General features: G+C 35.6%; 1 protein-coding gene across 1 annotated transcript; it reads right to left on the bottom strand.

Moving 5' to 3' along the window:
* Positions 1-604: 604 nt before the first annotated feature.
* LOC107090282 (phospholipase A2 inhibitor subunit gamma B-like) lies at positions 605-3,231 on the bottom strand. The gene is made up of 7 exons (XM_015383585.1): positions 3,086-3,231; positions 2,789-2,890; positions 2,378-2,545; positions 2,172-2,288; positions 1,763-1,972; positions 1,503-1,601; positions 605-1,396 (listed from the first exon to the last, which is right to left on the bottom strand). The coding sequence occupies exons 1-7, from the start codon at positions 3,132-3,134 to the stop codon at positions 1,203-1,205; spliced, it is 939 nt and encodes a 312-aa protein (XP_015239071.1). The 5' UTR covers positions 3,135-3,231; the 3' UTR covers positions 605-1,202.
* Between the last annotated feature and the right edge of the window lie 6,923 nt (positions 3,232-10,154).

Here is a 10,154-nt window from a genome sequence, read left to right as displayed (position 1 = left end):
AGACATTAGGAAAAGGATTAGGTCTTATTGTCATCAATGAAGCAGCTGTTCTTTTAAGATATTTTAAAAGAGGTACTATAAGATTTATTTTTCTTCTTCCTGTTCTCTTTTATTTATGGTAAAATGGAATATGTTTTTTCTTTTGTTTTTTTTTTCAGATTTTTTTGCATTTGAAAAAAGACAAAAAAGAGAAAAAGTGTTATATCACATCAAAAAATAAAGTACATCAGAGCAAAAAAAGTGTCAGTCTTTGATTTAGTTAACTTAATCAAAGACTGAAAATTATTAGATGACAATTCACTTTTTATAATTAAGAATACTAAATAGCCTTCTGACTTGTTTTCTTGTTTTTATTATTAAGTTAGAATTCTGTCTTCTGTACATCTTAGTTCTGCTCTCCTTAGCTTATTTCAGCAGTTCACATATTAAAATGTTAAACTTCCTGTTGACATATGATAAACATCAGGAGGATCCCACTACTGGTAACTTAAGTGTTAAAGTGTATTTCTAAGTTTGATTTGTTTTTAGAGTTCGGTAAATAGTTTGTGCGTGTTTTTAAGAAATGAAATAATTTCATTAATATTGATGAAAGAGATAAGTAGGAACCTTTAATATGACTTTAAACCCCTCTAAAGTTACATCAATCAAATGATAAACCAAATGTTTAATTAAACATATTTGAACATCGTAAAGAACTTATAAAATCCACATATTTTATATTGAGTTAACATTATGGGGAAAAAATACAGAGTATGTCTGACACAGGATCATGTTTGGACAAAAAGTAAATGTGTGAAAACTCTTCACACACTGCAGGAGCAGCCTGTTTGTGGGGAAGCACAGAGCCAACAGCCTAAAAACAAAAAATGTGATGAACTAGGTCAACATTTTTGGTACAAAACTGAAGACACATGTCACAAACCTCTTCCTGGAGAGATGCAAACAAAAAGAGAGACATTTCCAGAATTACTGCAAATAAATCATTGTATCCTCAAAACAGGCTAAGGTAACTACTTTTTTGTGTACTATAGTTGACTTATAGACTGCCTATAGTTAAGCTTTAGTGTAAATAACTAAATACCTGTAAGTCTCAGGAGAGCAGTTCTCCTTAATATGGAATGTGGAACTAAGAACAAAGAATAAAACACCTGCCCTCCCCCAAAAAAGTCGACTAAAAAGAAGGGAGTATTAGAATCGTTCTTTTAAAAAATTCTGTGATTAGACCCGCAGGACAAAGTTTGTGAGTTGCAGTTGTCGGTGTTGCAGCATTCAGCAGATGCAATAGCACTTTGGAAACCCAAGTTGATGGAATAGGTGTGACTGCCTGTCCTGGGACACAGAGACGATGAAGCACAGCCTTTGTAAATTTGTTGATTTGTTGCTCCAGATGAAGTTGCTACAGAGTCAAAAAGCAGTTTGTTCTTGTTAGAAAACATAGAGCACCTCAAAATGTCTAAATATATATTTTATCATGAAGTAAAAAAAAATAACTGAAAGCAAACCTAGCATGACGGCTGTGATGCACATAATCTCTGAGCAACATGTCACTGAAACAGTGCTTAAACAAGCCTCATCAGTACAGGTTAAGCACTGCAGTCCTCCTGAATAAAAAGGAAAAACTCAAATTAAGTACAACTGATTTAAATAAAATAAGGTGGTTTCAAACAGTTCAAAGCTAAATTATCAGGAATTTTGAGTTTATACCTTTAAAGATAACAATTTTGTAACTGTAATAAATGATTCGTTACAAACTCTTTGTCACCTGCTATTTCTGCAGTTGTGGTGGATTGTGCTGTAGGTGTGGTTTGGGGTGCTGTCGTTGGAACATTGCACAAACTTGTTGTACAGCATTCTGGTCCACGCACTATCCTAAAATTATGCATGAAAGGCAAACCACCCAGATTTGAAGCAGCTGCACATGCATTTGGACTTACACAGCCCATTGCTGGAAATCTCTTTGTTCCATCAGTCACTGTTGATATAAAAAGCATGCTATAGCAAGACAGTTTTCTTTAGAAAAACCAATAAATCAAAGTATTGAAACACCAGGACTGCTCCTTATATGTTCTCAGCTTTTAATGACATGTAATTTTCTTTTTTTTTTTAGCGTGGTTTAATATTTTCTTTGAAATTAGCCTATAATATTTACACTATAATACATAAAAGCTTACCAAAGGCTGTGAAGCAATTGTTTTCCTCTCCCTTGCACGTTATTGGAGTGTTGCACTGAAAAGTGGTAGGGTCACAGACAATACACTGAAGGGAGTTTGGTGTCCGAGTAGGGGGAACTGAAATAAGCACAATAGAGAAGACTCCTATTTATTAGACAAAACAAAATGGTAGCATTAGATTTTTGTAAACCTGGGATGACACCTACTCGACAGGGTTTGTGAGTTGCAGTTGTCTGTGTTACAGCAAACAGCATCTGCAACTGCACTTTGGAGACCCATGTTGACAGAAAAACTTGAACTGCCTGTGGCCGGACACAGAGAAGATGATGCACAGGCTTTGTAGATTTGTGTTGCTGTTGCTCCAGACTGAGTTCCTTCAGAGCACAAAAACATAATGTTAGTATCAGGAAACAGGGTATGATCTTCATTTTTATCATGAAATAATTAATTATATTATATTTTTTGTGTCATTTTGGCTTGTTTTGATGCCAGATGCACATTCTGCAATAACGGTATTTATATCTCAGTCCGTCACATTACAGCCAAATAAATTAACCACTCCACAGTGATAAATTATAATAATTAATCTTTTATAACATGGGAATATATATATTTACCTAGGATTCTAGCCGTTATACACATAGTCTCCGAACCACATGTTAATGGAACTGTGCTGGCACATGTCTTATCTGTGCAGGTCACACATTGCAAGGCTCGAGCTGAAATCAGAAAACAATTGCAAATAAACAAAGATTATATTTAAAATACATTTATCAATATTGTGCTGCCATAAAAATATACGTTATATAAAGATATTAGCTACATAAATATTTATGATGTAACATATTTTATTTACCAGAAATAACACAAATATTCTTTGAAAAACTATTAAAGATCGATCATATATAATCTACCTGTGCTGCAGAGGACCCAGAGGAGATTTAGAAGGAATATTAGCTTCATTGTAGTGATCAGATGGATCCTGCCTGTTAGTTTGCTTGGTTATGTTATAGAAGAACAACAGCAGCTCTGCTGATCACTGTAACTGGATGTGTTCTATAACTTTTCAGATAGCTTTCCTTTTATTCTCACGCAACATTTTATACATACCCAGTTAAAATTGTTGGCCTATTTAAAAGCTTTACTGTAAGTTACTAACTGGCTTAGCCACATTATTTCCTTGTTTACCTCCTGTGCATACTATGTGCAGTTGTGAATGTAAATACAATTGAATTTAAAATTGTAAACACAAACTTTTCAACCTTTATATGGATATATCTAATAGCCTAAATCTGAAATTGGCATCCAAAAGATTTTCTAAAAAACTTTGCCTTCTTTGATATCTGGTATTGTTCTTGGTGATTAGCTACAATAAGAGTAAATGGAGTCTGCTGCTCTTACTTAGTGTTTTTCCTTTAAGTCCTTAGTGTTTTTCCTTTTTAAGTCTTTAAATCTTGTAATGATTATATATTTTACATTTTGTTATATATTTTTCATATAAAGAGTCTTATTTTAAGCGCTCTGTCCTTTAGTAAACAGAAAGATTGACATAGTTACCTTTTGATGTCAGAGCCATATTTGCTGTAGAAAAGTGACAAAAGGAAAAATCCTCTTTGTTGCAGAGATTGCTTGTATCAGATTAGGGATACAAAGTTCTGGTAAATGCAATTGGCATAGTGTAGCAATTGTATAATTTTTATTTAAGTATTGTGAAGTTCAGTAATAGATTCTTTTTCTGAAGTTTTTTCTGATAAAGAGGTTACTTTTGTGGTTATTAGATCTAATAACACAGAATACTATTATATGGTTTTCAGGAGCCCATTGCTACCTGAGACAGGGCTGTTTATTTTCACTTGTGCCATGTCATTCTTGCATTTTGGCTCTTATATGCGTCATAGTCACAGTAACTTGTAGCATTACAGACATTGTGTTTAAGGGTGTGTCAAAGGAGAAGTAAACAAAAACATTTCTTAGTCTCTGATACAGTATATGGAGGACCAACACTGCTATTATTAAAAATAAATACAGAAATAAACAAATTCTAAATAATACATAGGCATACATTTACTGCAAAATAAAGTTGGGCAGTAATTGAAATTCACAGTGAGAAATAACTTTGGAAATATCTAATTAGCTCATTTATTCATTCCTCCGTATAATAATTACCTTATTAATTTAACATCATTATAATTTCCACCTTTATCATTTAATTTTATTTATTTATCGGTGTGTCAAAGGAGAAGTAAACTAAGCAACAAAAACATTTCTTAGTCTCTGATACAGTATATGGTGGACCAACACTGCTATAATTAAAAATAAAAACATTATTTATGGGGGGGTGTTGGTGGGGGCACCATCACAAAATGCTTGGCATGTAAATTATAGTTAGAAATATGTCAAAAGTTGTCTAAAAAAGTGTTATTTTATAATATTACCACATTGTCTTGAACATACCACAACCCTTAAAAGTAGACAGAGGGTCTGCCTCACGGACTAAAACTGGTAGTTGGTAGACGAACATGATTACTAAAAGACCTGCTTCTCATTCTACATCTAAATTTTGGAATCTCAAGCAAACCTTAAGATTAAGAGTCATCCAGGTTTGTATGTCTTTGAGACATATCTGTGAGTACTGATCCATGTGGTACTTCACAGGTAACACTGGAGCTTGAGAAAGAATCCTCAACAACATGAACAAGCTACTGAACTTTCTATCCTTTCTTTTTTCCCCAGCTTTTATTGTCATTACACTGTCACAAGTACAGAGCAACGAAATTCACTCTCTGCATTGAACCCATCCCTTTGGGGAGCAGTGGGCTGCCATTGTACGGTGCCTTAAGAGAAGTGTGGGGTTAAGGGTCTTTGCTCAGGGACCCAGAGTGGGAGTCTGTGGGAGTGGGTCTTGTACTCAGAACCTCTGGATTACAAGTGATTGCTCAGGGAGCCAGAGTGGGAGTCTGTGGGAGTGGGTCTTGTACTCAGAACCTCTGGATTACAAGCGCAATGCCCTAACCACTAGGCTGCCATTTCCCTCCTTCTGTTTTTCCCAGCTTTTATTGGAATTTATTTCTATAAGAATATTGTGATCTACTGTTTCAAATGCAGCACTAAGACCTAACATGAAAAGCACAGATATAAGTCCCTTATCTGAGGCCATGAGAATATCATTTGTTTTCCTTCAGCGGTTGTGTTTAACCAATAGGATGAGCTCTAAAACCTGACTAACTCTCTTTAAAAAATGTCATCACAGTGTAAGTGCTCAAACATTTTGTAAACTATTTAAAAAAATATTTTAGATAAAAAAGGAGGGAAATATATGTCTATAATTTATCCACTCATTTGGATTGGGAGAAGGTTTCTTCAATAAAGGTCTAATTACAGCTCCCTTAAAAGTCTTGAACATAATTATTTGGGCTTTAATGTACATGTTGAGAGAGGTAAAAAGAACTGTGACATACTTAAAAGTTTTGGTTTGACTCACCATCTTAAACAGCCAACACTCAATCGAGGACATATTTGGGAGCAGGTATTCAGTAAAGGTCTAAGTAATTTGAATGTTTTTGTAAGTGACATTGCGCTATCCGATCATTTTTCTGTTTACTTTGAAGCCATTTTTCCCACTGCTCTAATTAACAAAAGAAAGCGTGTTATCATGGACAGCAGAATTGAAAACCCTTGCTTGTTGCTACAAGCATGCTTAGTGGGAGGGATTGCATTCGAGTCAATGAGTTGATGCAATCAACTGGTTTTCCTTAGATAGAAAAACTTTGAATCAGTTTGACTGTATGATCTGGTGAAGTGTTTAGTGCCTTGAGATGACATGTGTTGTGAATTGGTGCTATCAAATAAACTGAATTGAACTGAAATTTAATTGCGTATTCTTCTGCTTTCACTTTACCCTATAACTCAGTAGATGAGCTGTTTGATAATTTCCATTCTAAAGTTGCAAACATTATTCATTCCATAGCTTCAGTTTAAGTGAAAGTTGTCTCTGGGAAGATGAAATTGCCATGGAGAAATGTTCCAGCAGTGAGAAAAGAGGGTGCTGAAAGCCGGAAGAAGGAGGCAAAAGAATGGATTCCAAGTCCACTATGATATCTATGAGAAACTTCACAAATATAATACACTACAAAATGCAAGAGAATCTTTCTTCTCTGATGTTATAAAAAAAAAAAAACAACAGTGTCCATGCCTTTTTTTTCCACAGTTGACCCTCCTATCGCTGTGGCTGATGAACTGCACTCTAAAAAGGTCTGCAATGAACTGCAATAAACTACAGTGTAGAAAACAATTGTTCAGTAGCTATGCTCCTTATCCTGCTGTCTTGATGTTTTACCCACGGTTTTTATTAAGAAGTTTTTTTTTTACCTGTTTAAAGTCCAAATTGGTTCAAATCATAAACACATCCCTTATGTTGGGTGCCTTAAAATAGCAATCATCAAAACCACAGTTCAAAAAGAGAAGCTTTGAAAAATTATTCCTGCATAACTAAAAGCCCATCCCAAACCAGCCCTTAAAAAGAAAAAATATTGATAAAGTTGAAAATCATTCTGGCTTAAAGATGTATCTAAATGTACTGTTTATCAGACAATATTTTCCTAAATGTTAGGAAATTGCTATTTAAAAAAAAATCATGTCCTAAAATCTGTGTTCTTTTTTTCATTATCTTATGCAGGCCAGTTAGTTATACGTCAGCTTGGACACCTAAATTCGGCCAATCATATATCATTGGTCATCAATCAAATTTTTTCGGTCTTAGCATCTTGATTCATATGTTGCAGCTAATATACGCAACAGCTGAAATAAAAAATAAGAATAATTTACTTTGCCATTGAGTTACGTCCCAGTGTTCATGGGGATGGAAGCTGAGTCTTCGGCAGGCGAAGAGCTAACAGAACTGGCAGCCTTGCGAGGCAAGGGCTCAAAAATGTACAGCTTTAAGCCTTCTACACCAAACCAAGCTTCTGCCGCCCTGGCGTCCTCTTCCACAACAACTTCGTCCCCACTTTCCTCCTCTTAATAAAAAATATATCACGGAGGAGACTCATCCACGACCACCGACATAAAACTTTCCTCCACTCGCATGTTTCCGCTGTCCTTGACAGAGTCGTTGCTAAATGCTACTTGGTCCCAATGTATTTTCCCATTGGGAACCTACTAGCACTAAGTTGCTAACTGGTTAGCAAGATGCTTCAGACAAACCGGCCACAACTTTCTTGGAAACCTTCTGCCACAACAATCCCGTGCCCTTTATAAATGACCAGTCACATTCACTTTATTCACTCGTGCAAAGTCGTGCACCACTCGGGAGAATTCGGAAATGCAACGGTTGGAACAGACGTCTCCGTACGACTTTAAACACAATCCAGCTGCTTTGATATCGTCCAGTGAGGTTTCCGTGCCAACCACAGTATTAAGACTGCTCTGATTAAGGTGTTCACTGACATTCATATAAATTCAGACAGTGGAAAAACCACAGTGCTGGTATTATTGGACCTCAGTGCAGCATTTGATACTGTTTATCACTTGATTTTATTAGAGAGTCCAGAAATCTAGGTTGGCCTTTCTGTTACTGCACTGGACTGGTTTAAATCCTACCTGAAGGATAGGACCATATATGTGTCATTAGGGAACTTTAAATCCAACACCAGAAAAATCACATGTGTGGTTCCTCAAGGCTCCATTCTGGTGTCTCTCCTATTCAGCATCTATATGCTCCCTTTAGGTCAGATTATAGCAAACAACATCAGTTACCATGACTATGCAGACGACACAGAGCTTTACATTACAATGTCGCCAGGTTACAGAACCAATCAGAATGTTGGCTAGATGCTTAGAACAGATCACTGTATGGATGCACCATAGTTTTCTCCAACTGAATAAAACAAAACTAAAGTAATAATTTATAAAAGGAGGATAGATCCAGAGTTACCTCAGAGCTTCAGCTACTACAGATTGAAACCACTGATTATGGCCAGAATTGTTGCTGGTCCTCCTCCTAAAATGGATAATCAAATGGATGGACAACATCCATCCATTTGATTATCACAAATCAAGCCATTAACTAACAGATATTTTGAAGAAAGAGATCTTATGTTAAATTAACCACATTTACTAGTTGTACATTTTTCCCCAATTGGAGCTAAACTTCATGTTAAGCTATGACTCTGTTTCTTGTTCTACACCCTGCAGGATCTGGAAAAACTCAAACATTTATCTTTAGTAAAATTGATTACTGCAACTGTGTCTTCATAGGTTTTCCAAAAAAAGTGTGAGACAGCTGCAACTGATCCAAAATGCTTCTACTTGTGTTCTAACTATAAATAGGAATGTAGAACCCACCAGCCTTTTCCCTAAGTCCTTCACCTGGCTCCCTTTAGCTTAGAGAATAGACTTTAAAGTCCGTCTGTCAGTCTATAAATCATGGAAAGGATCAGCACCTGAACAGATTTGTTGTCATTGTATCAACCTCCCAGACCACTGAGGTATTCTAGTTCAAGTCTACTCTGTACACCCAAAACTAGAGCCAAACATGAAGAAGCAGCATTTAGTTCCTATGCTCCATTGATCTGGAACAAACTCCAAGAAGACTGTAAACGGGCTGAAAGCCTGACTTCTCTTTTCCAAGGTTTGGTGGAGGTTTTTGAGGACACAAATGCAGAGATGAGGAGGCAGAGATGAGTTTGCATATTTTATGAAAGTTCTAGAGACAACAGGGGCAAAAACCCAAAAATATAAAATACTGAAAACCAAAAAATCAGAAGATGTCAGGGAGAATCCCACATCGCGAGCTGAGCCACCATAAAGCAACAAATCAAAAACAAACCAGCAATGAGAAACTGCAGAGGTGGTGTATATATGGGGAACAGAACAAAGGAAGAGCTAATGAGCTGATATGGAGCAGGGGTGAATAGAAATAACTAGAAGGGAGCCAAGGGGAAAGGAAACAAGCACAAGGGCGCCGCAGAAAGTAACTCAGGAACACCCCACTTCCAGAAAACAACTACAAAGACTCAAAATACAAAGAACCTAAAAATAAACCTAAACAGAGGGCAGAACCCTGACACTGTTTAGTCAAAATTAAAACCAATTTCTTTAGAACTGTCTTTGACTATTGAAGTTGAACTGGTAACTGAGGTATTATTGCTTTAAGGTTATGGTCTAACTGACTTTGTTTGTTTTACTACCTGCTTTTATCATGCTTTATCTTCACTTTCTTTTATCCTGCTATTATTGTACTTTTTTTTATTTGATCCAAGGGATTCATAGCATCAAAGTCTTCTGCCAGGGCCCGAGCACAAAAGAACTTAAAACATTCATGTAAATAAAACCATTCTAATTTCATCTTTTCTCTGTGTCATTATGCAGATCTTGTCATAAACAAGATTAAGAAGATTAATAACCTGACAGCACCATAATATGTATTCTGTAAAAGTTCAAGAACCCTTCTGAAACATTTTCGGAGTCATCCACTCTTATTTTAGGCATGAAAAAATATATTTAGTAAAAAAAACCTCTGTGGCAGCTGAATTCCATGCCACCTGCCACAGTGGTTGGTTGCTTGAAAATTTCAGGCTCTGTCTATTACAGTAGTAAATATTAAAGCCTTTACATTATGGTAATAAACATTACCAGGAATAGGAATTATTTTAACTATACTTAGACTGATGCAACACCAACAGAACTTTTTCTTGATAGAATCATATACAGTAAAGATTAGTATTTTAACTTGTGATTGACAAAAACTTAACATAGTGTTATAACAGTTTCACCCATGAAGACATACACTAATTTTTTTTTAATTACCTAGTGCTTGATAATACAAAATACACAAAGAACGTCCAAGGCTGTCTTGTAATGCCATGACAAAATTAAGTATTTAAAAGTAAAGGGAAACAGAGAAAATTTTTTTTGGCAATGCCTCAAACATTTATATATTTACTGGATGGATATATATATATATATATATATATATATATATAT

Source organism: Cyprinodon variegatus, unplaced genomic scaffold (genome assembly GCF_000732505.1).
Source record: "Cyprinodon variegatus isolate N-32 unplaced genomic scaffold, C_variegatus-1.0 Scaffold288, whole genome shotgun sequence".
Taxonomy (NCBI): Eukaryota; Metazoa; Chordata; class Actinopteri; order Cyprinodontiformes; family Cyprinodontidae; genus Cyprinodon; species Cyprinodon variegatus.
Note: the sequence above shows the minus strand (reverse complement) of the source record. Positions and strands in the feature narration are given on the sequence as shown.